We start from the raw sequence: 23,865 nt of genomic DNA, 5'->3' as shown, positions 1-23,865 counted from the left end.
CATTAGGATGTAGGCTGTCCTCCATCTACACAGGGGTGAATTTCACCCTCACACATAACCACACCACTGCATGAATACATCCCTGTGTGCAAAGAGACACAGAGATGGAGGCAGGAGAACAGCAGAATATACAACCCCAAGAGAAAGCTGTGCTGGATATAGAGCCCTCCAGCTGAACCTCCAGCCCAGTTTACTCCTATTTCATGTCACTGGGGGGAATTCACTGGCTTGTGTCACAGAGCCGGAGAGCCAAGATGAGCATGAATGTCCCATCCCCCCTCCAATGTCTGGGCCAGATTCTCAGCTGGTAGAAATATACACAGCTCCCGTGATTCCAGTAGTGTTACTCCTGATTTACACAAGGTGCCAGGCTGGAAGGGGAAGGAGCCCCGGGGAATCCAATGGAATTGCTCAGCAGTCAGGTCAAGGGGAGCAAGACTTGAATCTGGACCTTGGTGGAGGTGGGGATCTGGCCAATTCAGTTCCATGGCACTACTCTTATTGAGGCTGCCTGAGGGCCAGTCCCAGAGGGCCATGAGCGTTAGCTGAAATGATGCCCAATCTCTGTTAATTGGAGACTCAACCAAGGCTTCAGACCAGGAGCCTCTTGGGGATTTAGGGCCCTGGTCCTGAGGGGCCCGAAGGAGATATAAAGACCAGGGAGAGCCGTAAGGAGGCTGGAAGCTGTGAGAAAGCTGTGGGGTCTGCAGCAGAGTGGGGTGATATGCTGCAGATTAGGTCTCCCGGTTGGATACCAAGCACCCAGGCTGTGCACCTCTCCTGAGCGATGGGCCGTTTGGGATAAGAAAGCTGGATGGTGCTAGAAAGGAGTCACGACAGAGGGACAGAAAGGGAGACTTCCCATCAGCTGGAGTGGCATCTCCCAGTGCAGCCAGTGTAAGGCCCCTGCTTTGGTAAAGTTCTTCTCTTTCTTTTTCTCAATCTGTGTCTGTCGCTGAACCTGTCAGTCTGCCTCACGCCGAGGAGGGTGTTAGCCAAATATTTTCTTTAGAGAGAAATTGATCTAGCCGTCCAGCCATCCACCCCTGTGCAGTACCTGCCTGCCAGTCTCAACCCACCAGTATCTTCTCTTCCTGTGGCTCTCCTGCCTGGGAAAATCCCTGGCAAAATGCAAACAGACACTTCGTCACTGTCCTTCAACTCTCACCTTAAAAAGCCCCTGTCCCATCTACAGAGCCCAGCCCACTGTTCACTGCACAGCGATGACAAGCTGTGTCTAGGGGCCTTGGAACAATTTGTGTAGTGAGGGAGCTGAGTGCCATTGAACCAAACTGTGAACCCTGGATATGATGGAAACCACATCAAGCCAGTGGGTGCTGCTGAACCCCCAGTAACCCTAGTTCCACTACTTCTGGCTGTGGCTTTTCCCGTTTTCCTTCTTTCCTTTTCCTTCTCTCTGGGACCCCAATAAATACCCCCAAACAACTCACAGCACTAACAAAGCTAAGGTCATTAATCCTCACAGTCATTGCTTTGTATGTTCCATCATACCCCTCTTCCTTAACACAAACACATCACAGCTCATGCATTTCTAACAACAAAACCTTATGAAAACACAGCACTGCACTGCACACATGGCCATTCCTCTGTAGAAAGGGTGAGAGAGAGAGAGAGAGAGAGAGAACGAACGAACAAACTACTAGTGATAAACGTTAGCCAGAAATGGAAGGCTCTGAGGTACTGTGGTGAGAATGGGGGGTAAGGGCCTAGATAGAATAGAAGTGAAGAATTGGAGTAGGTAAGGAGACTAGACTAGACTAGACTAGACTAGACTAGACTAGACTAGAATAGAATAGAATAGATGTCCCATTGTCTCTTCGTCTCTGGACAGTAAGATCTTCAAGGCAGATATTTTCTCTCTCTATGATCAGTGCCAGCCCAATGAGCCAAGACCCCAACTGGCAATCCAGTGAGAGAAATACACACCACTCCCAATGGCAGTGAATAATGGGAGCAGTGGAAGGAAGCTATAGGACGTTAGGTCTTTTTGTTTCAGTAACTCACTGGCATTATTTCTCTCCCCTACCCAGGAATGAGCCCACATGGGGCTGGTCAACCACACTGTGGTGACTCATTTCATCCTCTTAGGGATCCCCAATGCCAATGGCCTCCAGACCATCCTCTTCATCACCTTCTTAGCCTTCTACCTCTGCACATGCTGGGCAACCTGCTCATCTTCTCAGCAATCCTCACTGATCCCCGCTTGCACACCCCCATGTATTTCTTCCTCTGCAATCTCTCTGTGCTGGACATTGGTTTTTCCTCCATCAGTACTCCCAAAATGCTGACCAACCTTTGGTTTCAGAGTAGGGTCATCTCGCTAGGTGGGTGCATGTCCCAGGTCTTCTTCTACCACTTCCTGGGCAGCACCGAGTCCCTGCTCTACACCGTCATGGCCTACGACCGGTACGTGGCCATCTGCCACCCACTGCGCTACCGGCTCATTATGAACCGGAAGATGTGCGCCCTCCTAGTCGCTGGCATCTGGATCACCAGCTCCTTCCACTCCACCATCCTCACCAGCCTGACCTTCACGCTGCCCTACTGTGGGTCCAATGTGGTGGACTATTTCTTCTGTGACATCTTCCCGGTGGTCAAACTGGCCTGTGCAGACACATATGTTATTGAGACCGTGACCTTGACCAACACTGGGATGGTGCCCATGACCTGCTTCCACCTCATCCTCGCTTCTTACATCCGAATCATGTTCTCCGTCCTGAAGATGAACTCGTCCGAAGGGCGGCGCAAAGCCGCCTCCACTTGCGCCTCGCATCTCACAGTGGTGACGCTGTTTTTCGGACAATGCGCCCTGATCTACACACAGCCCCACCTAAGCAAAGTGCTGGTGACTGCTTTGCATGTCTTCGGCAATGTGGTCACGCCCATGTTGAATCCGGCCATCTACACAGTGAGGAACAAGGAGGTGAAAGCGGCTCTGAGAAAACTGAGAGGGGGCCAAAAGCCTGAACATTGATGTGTGGCAGTTGCAGGAATAGCAAGCGTCTCTGTGTGGAAATACATCTACATATAAATCTGCATGGCTGCTCCATAGTTTTTCTGAGCCTCTCTCTCTCCCCCATATCCTCACACAGCCCCATCTATCTATCTGGAGCTCTACAAGTCATGGAAATGCTCCTAAAGATCCCCAGCTGTCTTTGAAACACTGTAAGGCTGACATGTTCAAAGCAGCTGAAAGGAGATGCACACTCCATCTGTATTGAAATTAACTGGCCTTGGAGATCTGAACCTTGTAGAGGACTTTGAACATCTCAGCCTTATTACACACAACTGCATAGCTCAAACTCTTTAAATCTATCCTTACAAGGCAAATTTTCTACTCCTTCAATTATTCTCATGGCTCTTTTCTGAACCCTCTCAGATTTATCAGCCCCCTTCTGGAATTATGAACACCAGAACGGGATGCTGTACCAGCAGCAGTCATGCCAGTGCCAAACAGAGAGGTAAAATCAATCAACCAATCTCCACAGAGCCACAGATTCAGACTATGCAGCTTGAGAAATGAAAACCTGGAATGGAAGTTCAGTGCAGAAATTGTGCACATTGATTTTAAAAATCACGGTAGATGGTGATGGACAGTGGGAAAGCTCTCTTTACCGACAGGCCATGGGCATGAGGCAGCCATAAAGGGAGAAGGAGGGTGAGCAGATGGCTATAGGATTATGTAACTGAGAACTGTATCAACTCAACTAGGGTGACCAGAGAGCAAGTTGAAAAATCAGTTTGAGGGGTGCGTTGTGCAGAAGGAAGAGATTCTGTGGGAATTATTTGCAAACCATTATCTTGTGGGTAAGACGAAGGCCTGGGATGCAGGGGATCTGGGTTCCAGTACAGTCTCTGTAGATGAGTCCCTGAATGTTGTTCAGTAACTCACTAAATTGCTTTGTGACTCAGTTTCCCTATATGTTATAGGTAGCTAATTAAATCCTTTGTCACTCTCAGCTATTAAATGTGTATCACGTTCGGATGAGGACTGTCTCTTACTCTGTGTCTCTGTGGGTGTAGCACAAAGCAGCCTGCGTCTCAGGTCCAGACTGTAGATCGTACCATAATACCGACGATAAAAATAGTGATGATACAAACTAAAATACTCAAAAGCCGTTCCGGTTCTGGTGTTCATGGCAAAGACCCACGGAACTCAGCTCATGCAAGCCAAGAGTAACCTCTGAGCCCGGTCTTCAGAGCAGTGAGAAGGCTCAGCCTGGGTACTCCTTAGAAATGTCAACATTTTAATTAACCTCAACAGCCACTGAGCCCCGTGGGGTGTTATGACTGGGTTGGGGATAACACATCTACAGAGATTAATTATCACGTCTGCATCTGCCCCTGAATTCTGACTCCCAAGGAAAATGCCTCCCAGAGGAAGAGCAGGAAATGATACAGATTAGAGGAATCATGAGGACCTTATCATAACTGCAGTGCTAGGACACCAGCAAATGGACAGATGAGATCATTGCTGGAAACCTCCCAATCTAGCCCTGTCTCTCTCACATCCCTCTCTGTGTGGGGTCTGTGGATATCTCCACATTAACGTATTTCACACCTATTTAGCTAACCACTCCTGACCCCTTAGCGCAGATGCACAGTAGAGGTCCGAGACCAGGCGCGGGTCTATCATTCCGCTCTCTTGACTAGTAAAGAAGCAGCTTTGGTTCAGTGAAATCAGCCCTAGTGCTCTAAAGGCCCCGACTCCTGAACCCTGACTGCACAGAGGGGAGGGTAAGAGAACAGGTCTGAGGCTTAGAAAGATGCAGAGCGAGGGTCATCCCCATGAAAAGAGAAGGGTGTTACAGCCAGTGCTCGGGCTGGAACCCAGGACCAGATTCCCAGCTCTTCCACAACCTTCCTTTCTCACCTTAGATAATTCAATCCGATTGAGAGTTTCATCTAGCCAGTAGGAATTGGGTGTCCAATGCTCAGTGAACTGGAATGAGTTGTGGGAGATTGGCTCCTTTGAAAATCCCACCCTGAAAATCTCTGTGCCTCAATTTCCCCTTGTAACATGTGGCTGATAATTCTCACAGTGTTTGGTTAGCTAGTGAGCTCTGACAGGCAGGATCTGTCTCGCCCTGTGTCTGAGCGGCATCCAGGACAATAGTACCAAGATCGAGCTGGAGTTGCTCGGAGCTACTGTACTACCCCAAACTACTCATTGCTCTTCTTGGAGTCTCTGGTATCTTGTAAACAGTGATGTGAAGTCGTATGCAGGACATAGGCTGTCCTGCATCTACACAGGGAGGAATTTCACTCTCACACATAACCACACCACTGCATGAATACATCCCTGTGCGCAAAGAGACACAGAGATGGGGGCAGGAGAACAGCAGGACATACAACCCCAGGAGAAAGCTGGGCTGGATACAGAGCCCTCCAGCTGAACCTCCAGCCCAGTTTACTCCTATTTCACATCACTGGGGGGAATTTGTTGGCCTGTGTCACAGAACTGGAGAGACTAGACAAGCATGAATATCCCATCCCATCCCTCCTCCAATGGCTGGGCCAGATTCTCAGCTGGTAGAAATATACACAGCTCTCTTGATTGCAGTGGTGTTACTCCTGATTTACACCAGGTGCCAGGCTGGGAGGGGAAGGAGCAACAGGACTCCAATGGAATTGCTCAGGAGTCAGGTCAAGAGGAGCAAAACTTGAATCTGGACCTTGGTGTAGGTGGGGATCTGGCTAATTCAGTTCTATGGCACTACTCTTATTGAGGCTGCCTGAGGGCCAGTCCCAGAGGGCCATGAACGTTAGCTGAAATGATGCCCAATCTCCGTTAATTGGAGATTCAAAAAAGATCTCAGACAAGGAGCCTCATGGGGATTTAGGGTCCTGGTCCTGAGGGGCGCGGCGGAGATCTAAGGAACTGTATGTTTATATGAGAGCTGTAAGGAGGCTGTAAGCTGTGAGAAAGCTGTGGTGTCAGCAGCAGCGTGGGGTGATATGCTGCAGATTAGGTCTCCCGGTTGGATACCAAGCACCCAGGCTGTGCACCTCTCCTGGGCGATGGGCCATCTGGGATAAGAAAGCTGGATGGTGTTAGAGAGGATCACAACCAGGGGACAGAAAGGAAGAATTCTCACCAGCTGGAGTGGCCTCTCCCAATGCAGCCACTGTAAGGCCCCTGCTTTGGTAAAGTTCTTCTCTCTAGGTCCCTCAGTCTGTGTCTGTCTCTGAACCTGTCAATCTACCTTGTGCCAAGGAAAGTGTCAGCCAAGTATTTTCTTTAGAGAGAAATTGATCCAGCAGTCCAGCCATCCAAACCTGTGCAGTACCTGCCTGCTTCTCTCTGTATCATTTATCTTCCTTTCTCCATCTGTCTTAACCTGAACCCACCAGCATCTCCCCTTCTAATGGCTCTCCTGCCTGGGAAACTCTCTGACAAAATGCAAACAGACACTTTGTCATTGTCCTTCAAATCTCACCTTAAAAAGCCACTGTCCCATCTAGAGAGCCCAGCCTGCTTTTCACAGCAGAGCGATGACAAGCTGTGTCTAGGGGCCTTGGAACAATTTGTGTAGTGAGGGTGCTGAGTGCCACTAAACCAAACTGTGAACCCTGGATATGATGGAAACCACGTCAAGCCAGTGGGTGTTGCCGAACCCCCAGCACCCCTAGTTCCACCACTTCTGGTTGTGGCTTTTCCCGTTTTCCTTCTTTCCTTTTCCTTCCCTCTGGGACCCCGATGAATACCCCCAAACAACTCACAGAACTAACAAAGCTGAGATCATTCACCAACACAGTCATTGGTTTATATGATCCATCCACCCCTCTTTCTTAATGCAAACACGTCCCAGCTCATGCATTTATAACAACAAACAAAAACACAGTGCTGAACTGCACACACGGCCATTCACCTGCAGGGAGGGACAGAGAGAGAAAGAGAACAAACCACGAGTGAGAAACGTTAACCATATACGCAAGACTCTGAGGTACTGTGGTGAGAATGGGGGGTAAGGGCCTAGATAGAATAGAAGTGAACAAATTGGGGTAGGTGAGGACAGCAGAGAATAACATGAATAGAATAGACGTCCCCATTAACCTATTGGCCATTTGCCAATAGGTCTTTTTGTTTCAGTAACTCACTGGCATTATTTCTCTCCCCTACCCAGGAATGAGTCCCACATGGGGCTGGTCAACCACACTGTGGTGACTCATTTCATCTTCTTACGGATCCCCGATGCCAACGGCCTCCAGACCATCCTCTTCATCACCTTCTTAGCCTTCTACCTCTGCACACTGCTGGGCAACCTACTCATCTTCTCAGCCATCCTCGCTGACCCCAGCTTGCACACCCCCATGTATTTCTTCCTCTGCAATCTGTCCATGCTGGACATTGGTTTTTCCTCCATCAGTACTCCCAAAATGCTGACCAACCTTTGGTTTCAGAGTAGGGTCATCTCGCTAGGTGGGTGCATGTCCCAGATCTTCTTCTACCACTTCCTGGGCAGCACCGAGTGCCTGCTCTACACCATCATGGCCTACGACCGGTACGTAGCCATCTGCCACCCACTGCGCTACCAGCTCATCATGAACTGGAGGGTGTGCACCCTATTGGCCGATGGCACCTGGATCACCAGCTTTTTCCACTCCACTATCCTCACCAGCCTGACCTTCACGCTGCCCTACTGTGGGTCCAATGTGGTGGACTATTTCTTCTGTGACATCTTCCCAGTGGTCAAGCTGGCCTGTGCAGACACATACATCATTGAGACCGTGATCTTGACAAATGTTGGTCTGGTGCCCATAACTTGCTTTCTCCTCATTCTCGCATCCTACATCAGGATCATCTATTCTGTCTTGAACAGGAATTTGGCCGAAGGGTGGCGCAAAGTGGCCTCCACTTGCACCTTGCATCCAGTGGCGGTGACGCTGTTCCTTGGTCCCTGCGCCCTGATCTACACTCAGCCCCACGTAAGCAAAGTGCTAATGACTGCTGTGCAGATCTTTGGTAATGTGGTCAAGCCCATGCTGAATCTGGCTATCTATATGCTGAGGAAGAAGGAGGTGAAAGCGGCTCTGAGAAAATTGAGAGGGGGTCAAATGCCTGAACATTGATGTGTGGCAGTTGCAGGAATAGCAAGAGTCTCCGTGTGGAAATGCATCTACATATAAATCTGCATGGCTGCTCCATAGCTTTTGTGAGCCTCTCTCTCTCCCCCATATCGCCACGCAGCCCCATCTATCTACCTGGAGCTATACAAGTCATGGAAATGCTCCTAAAGATCCCCAGCGGTCTTTGACACACTGTAAGTCTGACATGTTCAAAGCAGCCAAAGGGAGATACACACTCCACCTGCATTGAAATTAACCAGCCTTGGAGATCTGAACCTTGTAGAGGACTCTGAAAATCTCCGCCTTATTACACACATCCGCATAGCTCAAACTCCTTAAATCTATCCTTAAAAGGCAAGTTTTCTACTCTTTCAATTATTTTCATGGCTCTTTTCTGAACCCTCTCAGATTTATCAGCCCCCTTCTGGAATTGTGAACACCAGAACAGGACACTGTACCAGCAGCGGTCGTGCCAGTGCCAGATAGAGAGGTAAAATCAACTCTCTGCTCATACTCAATATTCTTGCTTGATTCACCCCGAGCAATATAGGGAGGGAGGAGAGAGTGGGGGGCAGACCAGTGAGGGAAGAGGTGATGTGAGGGTGGGGCCTCAGCGGAAGGGATGGCGTGGGTGGCTTGTCCACTGTTCAGGTGCCAGTGGATCCTCACTTTTAGAGAGCTTCTGTCACTCTGGATCCAGATCTTGACTGGAAAGGAGGTTGGTGGAGTTATTTTAGGGTTAGGGTTGGGATGGGCGTCAGTGGAGTTTTCCCAGGGTGAGGGAGGAGGATGCTGGTGTTATCCTAGGGTTAGTGTTAGGGAAAAGGTCAAAGAAATTCTGCTAGGATTGAGGTAGGACAGTTGGGTGCCGCTAGGGTTCAGTTGATGCATGCGGTCAATAAAGTTACCCAATGTTGAGGTGAGGCAGGAAGTGAATACATTCATGCCAGGGTTAATGAGGGTGAGGCAGGAACTTAGATGAATGAAATCAGCTCCTTGGGGTTCACTTCCCCACCTGAGACACGGTGGAAAAAATTATCCTTTTCTCCCACCCATTTCTCTTATAAGTTCTTTGGGACAGGGGCTGTCTCTGCCCATGTGTAGGTGCAGCCCCTACTGCAACAGGGCCTCGGGCCTTCCACACAACAGAAAGATTAGTAGGTTGTTCACAATTATTCTTGACTGCTGGGATGTGGGCTTAACCTTGCGCCTTGAAATGAACAAATAATACAAGAAAAGAAGTGAAAGAAATCTGGGGGAAATGCCGTAAGCCTGGCCCCTGGCACATCTATCTGCAGAGTAGCACATGCGAGCCCAATACCGCAGCAGGAGAAACAGCCCTGACTCGGTGGGAAAGGTGCCCTCTATTGAGTTGCCCTCACCGGTCCCTGACCTGCAGTGCCCCCTTTGCACTGTGGGGGTTTGTCTGAAAATTTCTTTCTTCTTTCTCCAGGGAACCAATCTCCACAGAGCCACAAATCCAGACTATGCAGCTTGAGAAATGAAAACCTGGAATGGAAGTTCAGTGCAGAAATTGTGCACATTGATTTTAAAAAACGCTGTAGCTGCTGATGGACAGTGGGAAAGCTCTCTTTACTTTCAAGCCATGGGCTCAGGGCAACCATAAAGGGAGAAGGAGGGTGAGCAGATGGCTATAGGATTATGTAACTGAGAACTGTATCAACTCAACTAGGGTGACCGGAGAGCAAGGTGGAGAATCAGTTTGGGGGTGGGTTGTGCAGAAGGAAGAGAGCCCATGGGAATTATTTGCAAACCATTATCTTGTGGGTAAGACAAAGGCCTGGGACGCAGGAGATCTGGGTTCCAGTACAGTCTCTGTAGATGAGTCCCTGATTGTCTTTCAGTAACTCACTAAATTGCCTTGTGACTCAGTTTCCTCATATGTTATCTGTGGCTAATTAAATCCTTTGTCACTCTCAGCTATTAAAGGTGTATCACATTCAGACAGGGACTATCTCTTACTGTGTGTCTCTGCGAGGTGTGGCACGAAGCAGCCTACTAGTGAGAAAAGCTAGCCACAAACGCAAGGCTCTGAGCTATTGTGGTGAGAATGGGGGGTAAAGGCCTAGATAGAATAGAACTAAAGAAATTGGAGTAGGTAAGGAGAGAAGAGAAGAACATGAATAGAATAGAATAGAATAGAATAGAATAGAATAGATGTCCCCATTGTCTCTGGACAGTAAGATCTTCAAGGCAGATATTTTCTCTCTCTATGATCAGCGCCAGCCCAATGAGTCCATGACCCCAGATGGCAACCCAGTGACAGAAATACACACTGCTCCCAATGGCAGTGAATAATAGGGGCAGTGGAAGGAAGGGTGATCATTTCAGCTATGTGACAATAGGTCTTTTTCTTTTCAGTAACTCACTGACATTATTTCTCTCCCCTACCCAGGAATGAGTCCCACATGGGGCTGGTCAACCACATTGTGGTGACTCATTTCATCCTCTTAGGGATCCCCGATGCCAACGGCCTCCAGACCATCCTCTTCATCACCTTCTTAGCCTTCTACCTCTGCACACTGCTGGGCAACCTGCTCATCTTCTCAGCCATCCTCGCTGACCCCTGCTTGCACACCCCCATGTATATCTTCCTCTGCAATCTCTCCGTGCTGGACATTGGTTTTTCCTCCATCAGTACTCCCAAAATGCTGACCAACCTTTGGTTTCAGAGTAGGGTCATCTCGCTAGGTGGGTGCATGTCCCAGGTCTTCTTCTACCACTTCCTGGGCAGCACCGAGTGCCTGCTCTACACCGTCATGGCCTACGACCGGTACGTAGCCATCTGCCACCCGCTACGCTACCAGCTCATCATGAACCGGAAGATGTGCACCCTATTGGCCGCTGGCACCTGGATCACCAGCTTTTTCCACTCCACTATCCTCACCAGCCTGACCTTCACGCTGCCCTACTGTGGATTCAATGTAGTGGACTATTTCTTCTGTGACATCTTCCCGGTGGTCAAACTGGCCTGTGCAGACACATACGTTATTGAGACCGTGACCTTGACCAACACTAGGGTGGTGCCCATAACCTGCTTCCACCTCATCCTCGTTTCTTACATCCGAATCATGTTCTCCGTCCTGAAGATGAACTCGTCCGAAGGGCGGCGCAAAGCCGCCTCCATTTGCGCCTCGCATCTCACAGTGGTGACGCTGTTTTTCGGACAATGAGCCCTCATCTACACGCAGCCCCACCTGAGCAAAGTGCTGGTGACTGCTGTGCAGATCTTCGGCAATGTGGTCACGCCCATGCTGAATCCGGCCATCTACACAGTGAGGAACAAGGAGGTGAAAGCGGCTCTGAGAAAACTGAGAGGGGGTCAAAAGCCTCCACATAGACATCTGCATAGCTGCTCCATGGCTTTTGTGAACCTCTCTCTCTCCCCCACATCCCCACACAGCCCCATCAATCTATCTGGAGCTCCACAAGTCATGGAAATGCTTCTAAAGATCCCCAGCTGTCTCTGACACACTGTAAGGCTGACATGTTCAAAGCAGCCTGAGGGAGATGCACACTCCATCTGCATTCAATTGGAGATCCAAACCTTGTAGAGGACTTTGAACATCTCCGCCTTATTACACACATCTGCATAGATCAAACTCTTTAAATCTATCCTTACAAGGCAAAATTTCTACTCCTTCAATTATTCTCATGGCTCTTTTTCAACCCTCTCCAATTTATCATCCCCCTTCTGGAATTGTGAACACCAGAACGGGACGATGTACCAGCAGCGATCGTGCCAGTGCCAAACAGAGAGGTAAAATCAACTCTCTGCTCAGACTCAATATTCCTCCTTAATGCACCCCGAGCAATATAGGGAGGGAGCAGAGAGGAGAGAGTGTGGAGCAGGGCATGGGGGAAGAAGTGATACGAAGGCGGGGTCTCAGGGGCATGGGCAGCACAGGTGGCTGGCTCACTATACAGGTGCCAGGGGCATCTAACTTTTAAGGAGCTTCCATCACTCCGGATCCAGATCCCAAATGGGGAGGAGGCTGGTGCAGTTATTCCAGGGTCAAGGTTGGGATGGATGTCAGGGGAGTTTTCCCAGGGTGAAGGAGATGGGCACTGGTGTTATCCTAGGGTTAGCTCTGGGGAAAAGGTGAAAGGAATTCTGCTCGGATTGAGGCAGGGCAGTTGGGTGATGTTAGGGTTCAGGTGATGCTTGTGTTCAGGGCTGGGGTGAGGCAGGAGGTAACACATCCACGCCAGGGTTAATGAGGGTGAGGCAGGAACTTAGGTGAATGACATCATCTCCTTGGGGTTCACTTCCCCACCTGAGACACGGTGGAAAAATATCCTTTTCTCCCACCCATTTCTCTTGTAAGCTCTTTGGGACAGGGGCTGTCTCTGGCCTTGTGTGGGTGCAGCCCCTACTGCAACAGGGCCTCAGGCCTTCCACACAACAGAAACTTTAGTGGGCTGTTCAGAATTCTCCCTGACTGCTGGGATGTGGGTTTAACCTTGTGCCTTGAAATGAACAAATAATACAAGAAAAGAAGTAAAAGGAATCTGAGCGAGATGCCACAAGCCTGGTCCCTGGCACGTCTATCTGCAGAGCAGCACATGCGAGTCCAACACTGCGGCACGAGAAAAATCCCTGACTTGGAAGGAAAAGCGCCCCCTGCTGAGTTGCCCTCTCCACTCCCTGAACTGCAGTGCTCCCTTTGCAATTTGAGGGTTTGTCCTGAAATTTCTCTGTTGTTTCTCCAGGGAACCAGTCTCCACACAGCCACAAATCCAGACTATCCTGCCTGAGAAATGAAAACCTGGAATGCAAGTTCAGTGCAGAAATTGTGCACATTGATTTTAAAAACTGCAGTAGCTGCTGATGGACAGTGGGAAAGCTCTCTTTACGTTCAAGCCATGGGCACGGGGCAGCCATAAAGGGAGAAGGAGGGCGAGAAGATGGCTATAGTATTTTGTAACTGAGAACTGTATCAACTCAACTATGGTGACCAGACAGCAAAGTGAAAAGTCAGTTTAAGGGGTGGAAGGAAGAGAACCTGTGGGATTTATTGGCCAAACCATTATCTTGTGGGTAAAACAAAGACCTGGGATACAGGAGGTCTGGGTTCCAGTACAGTCTCTGTAGAAGAGTCTCTGATTGCCCTTCAGTAACTCACTAAATTGCTTTGTGACTCAGTTTCCCCATATCTTATACGTAGCTAATTAAATCCTTTGTCACTCTCAGCTATTAAAGGTGTATCACATTCAGACATGTGTCTGCAGGGTGTGGCACAAAGCAGCCTACGTCTCAGGTCCAGACTGTAGATCATACCATAATACCAATGATAAAAATAGTGATAATACAAACTAAAATACTCAAAGGCAGTTCTGGTTCTGGTGTTCATGGCAACGACATTCGGAACTCAGCTCATGAAGGCCAAGTGTAACCTCTGAGCCTAGTCTTCAGAGCAGTGAGAGGGCTCAGCCTGGGAACTCGTTAGAAATGTCAACATTTTAATTAACCTCAACGGCCATTGAGCCCCATGAGATGTTATGCCTGGGTTGGGGATAACACATCTACAGAGATTAATTATCATGTCTGCTTCTGCCCCTGCATTCTGTCTCCCAAGGAAGATGCCCCCCAGAGAAAGAGCAGGAAATGAGAGAGATTACAGGAATCACACGGGACCTTATTATAACTACGGTGCTAGGACAATGAGATCATTGCTGGAACCCCTCCTAATCTAGCCCTGTGTCTCTCACATCCCTCTCTGTGTCAGGTCTGTGAATATCTCCACATTAAAGTTCTTCACACCTATTTAGCTAACCACTCCTGACCCCTTAGCGCAGATGCACGGTAGAGGTCCGAGACCAGGCGCGGGTCTATCATTCTGCTCTCTTGGCTAGTAAAGAAGCAGCTTTGGTTCAGTGAAATCAGCCCTAATGCTCTAAAGGCCCCTACTCCTGAACCCTGATTGCACAGAGGGGAGGGTAAGAGAACAGGCCTGAGGCTTAGAGAGACGCAGAGCGAGGGTCATCCCCATGAAAAGGGAAGGATGTTACGGCCAGTGCTCGGGCTGGAACCCAGGAACTCTGGACCAGATTCCCAGCTCTTCCACAACCTCCCTTTCTCACTTTAGACAATTCAATCCGATTGAGAGTTTCATCCAGCCAGTAGGAATTGGGTGTCCAATGCTCAGTGAACTGGAATGAGTTGTGGGAGACTGGCTCCTTTGAAAATCCCACCCTGAAAATCTCTGTGCCTCAGTTTCCCCTTGTAACATGCGGTTGATAATTGTCAGTGTGTTTGGTTAGCTAGTGAGCTCTGACAGGCAGGATCTGTCTCGCCCTGTGTCTGAGTGGCATCCAGGACAACAGTGCCAGGATCGAGCTGGAGTTGCTGGGAGCTACTATACTGCCCCAAACGACTCAATGCTCTTCTTGGAGTCTCTGGTATCTTGCAAAACATGATGTGAAGTCGTGCGCAGGACTTAGGCCGTCCTCCATCTATACAGGGGTGAATTTCACCCTCACACATAACCACACAAGTGCATGAATACATCCCTATGTGCACAGAGAAACAGAGATGGGGGCAGGAGAACAGCAGGACATACAACCCCAGGAGAAAGCTGTGCTGGATGCAGAGCCCTTCAGCTGAACCTCCGACCCAGTTTACTCCTATTTCACGTCACTGGGGGGAATTTGTTGGCTTGTGTCACAGAACCAGAGAGACTCGACAAGTATGAATGTCCCATCCCATCCCCCCTCCAATGGCTGGGCCAGATTCTCAGCTGCTGGAAATATACACTACTCCCATGATTCCAGTAGTGTTACTCCTGATTTACACCAAGTGCCAGGCTGGGAGTGGAAGGAGCCCCAGGGAATCCAATGGAATTGCTCAGGAGTCTGGTCAAGGGGAGCAAGACTTGAATCTGGACCTTGGTGGAGGTGGGGATCTGGCCAATTCAGTTCCATGGCACTACTCTTATTGAGGCTGCCTGAGGGCCAGTCCCAGAGGGCCATGAGCTTTAGCTGAAATGATGCCCAATCTCCGTTAATTGGAGACTCAACCAAGGTCTCAGATCTCTCGGGCATTTACGATCCTGGTCCTGAGGGGCCTGAAGGAGATATAAAGACCAGGGAGAGCTGTAAGGAGGCTGGAAGCTGTGAGAAAGCTGTGGGGTCTGCAGCAGCGTGGGGTGATATGGTGCAGATTAGGTCTCCTGGTTGGATACCAAGCACCCAGGCTGTGCACCTCTCCTGAGCAATGGGCCGTTTGGGATAAGAAAGCTGGATGGTTCTAGAGAGGAGTCACGACCGGGAGACAGAAAGGGAGAATCCCCATCAGCTGGAGCAGCCTCTCCCAGTGCAGCCAGCATAAGGCCCCTGCTTTAGTAAAGCTCTTCTCTCTCTGTCCCTCAGTCTCTGCCTGTCTCTACCTCACACTGATGAAGATGTCAGCCAAATATTTTCCTTAGAGAGAAATCAATCCAGCAGTCCAGCCATCCAAACCTGTGCAGTACCTGCCTGCCTGTCTCTGTATCATTTATCTTCCTTTCTCCATCTGTCATAACCAGAACCCTCCAGTATCTCTGCTTCCTGTGACTGTCCTACCTGGGAAACTCCCTGGAAAAATGCAAACAGACACTTCGTCGTTGTCCTTCAAATCTGACCTTTTAAAAGCCCCTGTCCCATCTACATAGCCCAGCCTGCTGTTCACTGCACAGCGATGACAAGCTGTGTCTAGGGGCCCTGGAACAATTTGTGTAGTGAGGGTGCTGAGTGCCATTGAACCAAACTGTGAACCCTGGATATGATAAAAACCACATCAAGCCAGGGGGTGCTGCCGAATTGCCAGCACCCGTAGCTCCACCACCTCTGGCTGTGGTTCTTCCCCTTCTCCTTCTTTCCATTTCCTTCTCTCTTTAACTCTGATAAATACCCCCAAACAACTCACAGCTCCAACAAAGCTCAGGTCATTCAAAGCTGAGAGAGAAAAAACTACTAGTGAGAAACGCTAGCCACAAACGCAAGGCTCTGAGGTACTGTGGTGAGAGGGGGGGTAAGGGCCTAGATAGAATAGAACTGAAGAAATTGGAGTAGGTGAGGAGAGAAGAGAAGAACATGAATAGAATAGAATAGAATAGAATAGAATAGAATAGAATAGAATAGACGTCCCCATTGTCTCTTCGTCTCTGGACAGTAAGATCGTCAGGGCAGACATTTTCTCTCTCTATGATCAGCTCCAGACCAGTGAGGCCATGACCCCAACTGGCAATCCAGTGACAGAAATATACACCACTCTCAATGGCAGTGAATAATGGGGGCAGTGGAAGGAAGAGTGACCATTGCAGCTATGTGACAATAGGTCTTTTTGTTTCAGTAACTCACTGACATTATTTCTCTCCCCTACCCAGGAATGAGTCCCACATGGGGCTGGTCAACCACACTGTGGTGACTCATTTCATCTTCTTACGGATCCCTGATGCCAATGGCCTCCAGACCATCCTCTTCAACACCTTCTTAGCCTTCTACCTCTGCACACTGCTGGGCAACCTGCTCATCTTCTCAGCCATCCTCGCTGACCCCTGCTTGCACACCCCCATGTATTTCTTCCTCTGCAATCTGTCCATGCTGGACATTGGTTTTTCCTCCATCAGTACTCCCAAAATGCTGACCAACCTTTGGTTTCAGAGTAGGGTCATCTCGCTAGGTGGGTGCATGTCCCAGATCTTCTTCTACCACTTCCTGGGCAGCACCGAGTGCCTGCTCTACACCGTCATGGCCTGCAACCGGTACGTGGCCATCTGCCACCCACTGCGCTACCAGCTCATCATGAACCGGAGGGTGTGCACCCTATTGGCCGATGGCACCTGGATCACCAGCTTTTTCCACTCCACCATCCTCACCAGCCTGACCTTCACGCTGCCTTACTGTGGATCCAATGTGGTGGACTTTTTCTTCTGTGCCATCTTCCCGGTGGTCAAGCTGGCCTGTGCAGACACGTACATCATTGAGACCGTGACCTTGACAAATATTGGTCTGGTACCCATAACTTGCTTCCTCCTCATTCTCGCATCCTACATCAGGATCATCTATTCTGTCTTGAATATGAATTCGGCCTAAGGGTGGCACAAAGCAGCCTCCACTTGCACCTCTCATCTAGTGGTGGTGATGCTGTTCTTTGGTCCCTGTGCCCTGGTCTACACTCAGCCCCACCTAAGCAAAGTGCTGATGACTGCTGTGCAGATCGTCGGCGATGTGGTCACGCCCATGCTGAACCCGGCTATCTATACGCTGAGGAACAAGGAGGTGAAGGCAGCTCTGAAAAAACTGAGAGGGGGTCAAATGCCTGCATGTTGATGTGTAGCAGCTGTGGGAATCACTCGTGAGTCTGAATGGAAATACATCTACAAATACATCTGCATGCTTGCTCCATGGCTTTTGTGAACCTCTGTGTCTCTCCCCATCCCCACACCACCCCATCTATCTATCTGGAGTTCTACAAATCGTAGAAATGCTCCTAAAAATCCCTTCCTGTTTTTTAACACACTGTAAGGCTGACGTTTTCAAAGCTGTCTAAGGGACCAGCATACTCAGTCTAAATCAAAATTAAAAGGAACTGGAGTGCCAAATTTTGTAGAAGACGATGTAAATCTCAGCTTTGTTACACAGATCTTCAGAAGCAAGTGCAGCATCTTCTGCAAATGCAAAAGGGAAGGAAAACAATTCCCTTCATCTTCTGGTATGAGCCACAGCTCACCGAGCACCTGCCCTAGGTAGCTGCCTAAAATTCCTGGGAGAACCATTGGATTTTTCACCATGCCCTAAAGATCAATGTATTTGTGGTAAAATTTGCAAAACCACCTAAGCGATTTAGGAGACTAACTCCCAGTTTCAAAAGTGATGGAGGCATTTAGGAGTCTTATTCTCTCTGAAAAGCTGTGGGAAGTATGTGTCTGAGGACCAGATTTTCAAAGGCATTTTTTAGTCACCTAATAAGGTTTCTAAGAACACCTTGAGTCAGTCAGGCACCAGACAACCAGTTACTTTCCATAGAAGTTAAACACCTAACCTATTTAGAAGCTCTATGTGCCTAGTGGAATTTACTAAACTCTTTCATAAAGCTAGACCTTATGGCAGATTTTTAAAGATAGGCACCTAGTGGGATTTTCAAAAGATTTGCTCATAGAAATCAATGAGAGTTAGATGTCCAGCACCAGATTCTTAAAGGTGTGACAGATACGGCAATTTCCTGGATAAACCTTATTGAGTTAAGTTTAATCCCTTGGGGTCTGTTGTATTACAAATACAATTGTGCATGTGTTCTTGTGGACTAAATGTAACTTTTCTAGGAGACTGATGAATGGAATCTTGGGGAAATGTGAGGACCTTCAAAGAACTGTTTGGGACAGTACATGTGAAGGGGCCCTGGGGGTACTTTGGAGGTCTTTCAAAGCTATGTTGCATGAAGAAAAAAAAATTCTCTATGGATTACCTGCTCCTGGAAACTCCAGAACAAAACCCCCATCCTGCATAAAGAATGGACTAAACTTGCTGTGCTGGAGCTAGTTCTGAGCTGAGGCTGTTATGAGCTGGTAACCACGGAAGAGACCCGGCTGTGCAGTTTGAAGGAGTAATCCCCTGACAGAGCCCATGTTGGAGTTGGGCTGATCTCTGCTAAGCTTATTGCTATGCATGTAGGTTCTTATATACTTTTTAGTGAAATCTCTGTATTGCTTTTACCTTAAGATTAAAATACTCTTGCTTAGGAAGAACTGTGTGATAAGAACTATGAACCACCCAGAGGGGAGCAGCAAAGCAGGGCTGCTTAGGCAGGATGGCTTTTGAGGGAATAATGCAGTGAAGGGAACTGTTAAGCCTGGAAATGCCCCAGTCAGGAGGGAAAGAGACATGGGTCTCCTCCCAAGGAAGGCAGGGAGCTGAAAGCCTGCTTAGAGATGCGCCTCTGCTGGACCACTACAGAGAAATACCAGTGTAGTTGCTCTAAACTGTGACAATAATCTAGGCCTAAACTCCAAGGCGATTTGAAAATCCCACTATGTGCCTATCTGCACCTGTAGATGGTGATATACCTGTGAAAATCTGGCCTTTGTCCCATGGAATTTCAGTGAGAACTGGGCAGCTTAATGGCTTTTGAAAATGGGACCTACTCTCCTAAGACAATTAGATGTTTTTTAAAAATTCACCCTCTACTTAGGTAAAGCTAGAAAGAGAAATAAGTAAAAAAGAGGAATGAAAATGCTAATAGAAGATTTAAGTAATGTGAGAACTCTACACTCATCACACACAATGTGTTTGGGATTTGTGCTGCTTATGTAGTGTGTCTTCTGCATGTGGTTATGCTTGAAGTTTGAGTAATATGGAGTGGGAATAAAACCTGTGAATAAAACTTTGTTTTTCTTGTTTCCTACCCTCAGCTGTTGTTTGATTGGAACTTGTCTCTAAGTTTTCTGTCTGACGGAGTGAGTATTCACCCACGAAAGCTCATGCTCCAATACGTCTGTTAGTCTATAAGGTGCCACAGGACTCTTCGCTGCCTCTAAGCTTTGTGTGCTTTTTCTAGGTGTTCCAATGAAAAATAAATCTGGAACTCAGTGTCTAGAGAGGACTGGGCCCATTTATAAGGCTGGCAGAGAACAAGTGAAATTTAAGAGAACAGTAAAAATATGAAATGAAAATAGTTGGATTTTAAGGCTGGAATTTCCAAAAGGAAGACAAAAGTCTAGGGCAATTAGACATTTAGCTCCTGGGAGGTGCCTTTGAAATTCCCACCCTAAAGTACAAACGTGATAGGAAGTTCACCAGAGGGCGCAGATGGTCTGCTCACCGGTTACTTACCACTTAAGCCCTAAACTGCACACTGAGTCTGACAATCTCAAGGCCACAAGATACTGAGGCCAAGAGATTTTTAGATTTCAAAAAAGGATCCGACAGGGGTACAGATGAGAACATCTTGAGTTATATAAAAGCCAGTCACTACCATCATTATTATGGACTAGTAATAAATGATCCCTTGAAGCTTTTCTTTGATGGAAAATTGGGTTTTCAATGGACCTGCACTGGGGAAAACATCACCCACTAGATGGGAACGTGAACCTCTTCAACTGAAAAATTGGTTACATTGACACACAATGAACTGAGCACCAAGGAAATTAATGCTACTGGGCCAGAAAGTTATAGAAATCTCACTACATATCGATATGGCCATATGACCAGCCCCTGACTGGTATAAACTGACATGTCCCCACTGACATCAATTCACACTAATTGGAGATCTGAACCATTGACTTCCATGGAGCTGAGGCAGGTTCACACCAGTTGGGGATCTGCCTCCACTGTGGCAGGCACTGTGCAGTCAGTCCTTGTCCTAAAGTGCTCATGATCTAAACAGTCTAAAGAAGTGGCATTAATCTCATTTTACAGATGGGAAGCCAAAGCAAGCAGAGTGCAAGTGACACAGGTTGTCTGGAGTCCCATTGGTACTGACTTTCAAAAGTGCCGGAGGGTGCTCAACCCCTGGCTCTGCCTTAGGCCTCATCCCTACCCCCACTCCCACTCCCGCTCCACCCCTTCCCCCAAGGCCCCAACCCTGCACTGACTCTTCCCCTGCTCCACCCTGACCCCGCTTTTTCCTGCCCCATTTCACCCCCTCTCCAAACAGTTGACAAGAGGTTAAGGATAGTTATCATAAGGAAATAGATTCAAGTAGTGTAATGACTCAGCCGTTCCCAGTCTCTGTTCAAGCCAGAGTTAATGGTATCTAATTTGCAAATCAATCAAGATCAGCAGTTTCTCCTTGGAGTCTGTTTTTGAAGTCTTTCTGTTGAAAAATTGTCACCTTCAGGTCTGTTACTGAGTGGCCAGAGAGGTTGAAGTGTTCTCCTGTTGGTTTTTGAGTGTTATGATTCCTGATATCAGGTTTGTGTCCATATATTCTTTTGCATAGAGACTGTCCGGTTTGGCCAATGTACATGGCAGAGGGGCATTGCTGGCACATGATGGCATATATCACATTAGTAGATGTGCAGGTGACTGGCATGGCTGATGTGATTAGGTCCATGATGGTGTCACTTGGATAGATATGCGGACAGCGTTGGCATTGGGCTTTGTTGCAAGGATAGGTTCCTGGGCTAGTGTTTTTGTTATGTGGTGTGTGGTTGCTGGTGAGTATTTGCTTCAGGTTGGGAGGCTGTCTGTAAGCGAGGACTGGCCTGTCTCCCAAGATCTGTGAGAGTGAGGGATCGTCTTTCAGGATAGGTTGTAGATCTTTGATGATGCGCTGGAGAGGTTTTCGTTGGAGGCTGAAGGTGACGGGTAGTGGCGTTCTGTTATTTCACTCTCATTACACTACTTGAATCTTTTTCCATAGGATAACAATTCTTACACCTCTTGTCAACAGTCTGTAATTGATCATCTTAATTATCACTATAAATGTTTTTTTCCTGCTGATAACAGGTCATTTTAATTAATTAGCCTCTTAGAGCTGGTATGGCATCTTCTCTGTATGTATATATATAGTCTTATTATATGTTCCATTCTATGCATCCGATGAAGTGCGCTGTACCCCATGAAAGCTTATGCTCAAATAATTTTTTAATCTCTAAGGTGCCACAAGTATTCCTGTTCCTCCTAGGCAGTCATTTCCCATTTTATAAGAGTGTAACTGATTGTTCCATCCTAAATAGAGTAATTTGCATTTGTCCTTATTGAATTTCATGCTATTTACTTCAGACCATTTATCCAGTTTGTCCAGATCATTTTGAATTATAATCCTGTCCTCCAAAGCACTTGCAACCCCTCCCAGCTTGGCATCATCCACAAACCCTGTAAGTGTACTCTCTGTGCCACGATCTAAATTGTTGATGAAGCTATTGAACAGAACCAAACCCAGAACTGACCCCTGTGAAACTCCACTCATTATGCCCTTCCAGCCTTACTGTGAACCACTGATAATTCCTCTCTGGGAATTGTTGTCCAACTAGTTATGCACCTATATTATAGTAGCTCCATCTAGGTTTTATTTCCCTAGTTTGTTCATGAGAGGTCATGCAAGACTGTATCAAAAGCCTTACTAAAGTCTAGGGCAGGGGTCTCCAACTCAAATCACCACGAGGGCCACACGAGGACTAGTCCATTGGCCTGAGGGCCGCATTACTGACACCTTTACATATAAAGATACAAAAGCCCCGGCTCTACCCCGGCCAGGCCCCCACTCCACTCCTTCCATGAGGCTCTGTCCCACACCACCTATTCCCACCCCTTCCCTGCCCCCGTTCCAACCCCTTTCCCTCCAAGTCTGTTCCAAACCCAGGGTGGTTCCCACTAATGCCACCCTGGGTTCAGAACAGATTTGGAGGGGAGAGCAAACCCTGCTGACCCCCTTAATCCCATTGCATAAAACAAAGCACCCCCTAGTGCCATTCTGCAGCACGGGGGACAGCACTGACTGGTAGGGGAGTGTGCCCCCAACTGAGCCCATACTCCAGTCCCTGAAGTCCCACGCTGGGCCATTCTTCTAAGATCCATGGTCTCCTTTAACAGCTAAGTCAAAGCTCTGTTGCCTTCATTTTTGCCCCAAACACCATTTCTAATGATGCCCATTGGGGTTTGCCCATGGGGGACCTCATTCCTTGCTTGAAAATACAGCAAATGTCAACAGTTTAATACAAGTGGAACTGGTGGGAGAGAAGTACCCGAGGGGGAAGAAGAGAGAGCATAGAGACTAGTGCAGGAGGGAAGCCAGGTTAAAAGAAATTGCAGAGAGAAAGGACACAACAGAGCTGAGGGCAAAATGTAACAGAGTGGAGCAACGATGCATAGAAGCGGAGATCAGCACTGGGACCCACTCAGCTCAGTCTCCCACCATGAGAGGCAAGTTCATGGACTCTGCAGCTGGAAACTCCGGGATGATCTCTTATAGGGGACATTTACCCCAAGTCCCTGCCTGTTTGGGACTGGCATCACCCTGGAGCCAAAGCCACCTCCTGTGTGAAATGTTTGATTGGGGGGATTTAAGGGAGATCTCAGAGCATGGAAGAGAGCAAATAGGACCTTCTTCAAGACCAAATCATGCATCCCAGCTGCAACACAGTCCAGGTAACTGTATCCAGAGGGGCAGCTGCAGGACTGTTCTGTCACCTGTTTCAGTCTCTCTCTGCTGCTCTTCCTCACTACAGGGCCAGGTTCTTAGCTGGTGAAAATTCCAATTCCCCATGGCAAGTGAGTCCTTCATGCCACAGAACAGCCACTTACTCCTTGATGATGGCCTGAACTGGCAACATCAGGGGAAGGTGCAAAAACCTCTGCAGGGGGCAGTTCCAGTATGGACTTTCCAGAGAGGGCTTTTTTTCCTATTCCAGGTCACTTAGAAGTTGAGTTTGACCCAAAAGTAGGAAGTTTTATCCCCGTCTGATTTTCGGAGCACCCCGGTTGAAATCCACACCTGTGCAGTTGGCCCAGCATGAGGACTAGACACCAAAGTCCTGAGGTGCGGGTTTTAGAAGGACTTCCTCTTGTCACGTGTGGGCTGCAGGGAGTTAGAAGATGGGGAGGGGACACTCGGATCAGGACTCTTGGATTGTAGGGTTGTATCCCCATCCCTGGGAAGGGAATGGAGTCTAGTGGGGAAGATAGGGGGTGGACTGGAGCTTCTGGATTATTTTCACAGCTCTGGGTGGTGAGTGAGAGGTAAGGGGTGGGGAGGGGATGTGAGTCAGGTGTCCTCGGTTGTATTTCCACCTCTGGAAGGTAAGTGGAGTCCAGAAGGTTAGAGCAAGGGTG

The 23,865-nt window shown here is 48.3% G+C and overlaps 1 protein-coding gene and 3 pseudogenes across 1 annotated transcript; all 4 read left to right on the top strand.

The window, feature by feature from the left end:
* Nucleotides 1-2,063: 2,063 nt before the first annotated feature.
* On the top strand, nt 2,064-2,995 carry LOC115638361 (annotated as a pseudogene).
* A 4,166-nt stretch (nt 2,996-7,161) lies between these two features.
* LOC115638360 (olfactory receptor 958-like) lies at nt 7,162-8,094 on the top strand. The gene has a single exon (XM_030539960.1). It carries the CDS (start codon nt 7,162-7,164, stop codon nt 8,092-8,094), a length of 933 nt encoding a protein of 310 aa, XP_030395820.1.
* Nucleotides 8,095-10,520: 2,426 nt separating this feature from the next.
* LOC115638359 lies at nt 10,521-11,582 on the top strand (annotated as a pseudogene).
* Nucleotides 11,583-16,491: 4,909 nt separating this feature from the next.
* On the top strand, nt 16,492-17,424 carry LOC115638358 (annotated as a pseudogene).
* Nucleotides 17,425-23,865: the final 6,441 nt, after the last annotated feature.

This window comes from Gopherus evgoodei, chromosome 21 (genome assembly GCF_007399415.2).
Source record: "Gopherus evgoodei ecotype Sinaloan lineage chromosome 21, rGopEvg1_v1.p, whole genome shotgun sequence".
In the NCBI taxonomy this organism is placed as follows: domain Eukaryota; kingdom Metazoa; phylum Chordata; order Testudines; family Testudinidae; genus Gopherus; species Gopherus evgoodei.
This window is presented reverse-complemented; position numbering and strand designations above follow the sequence as displayed.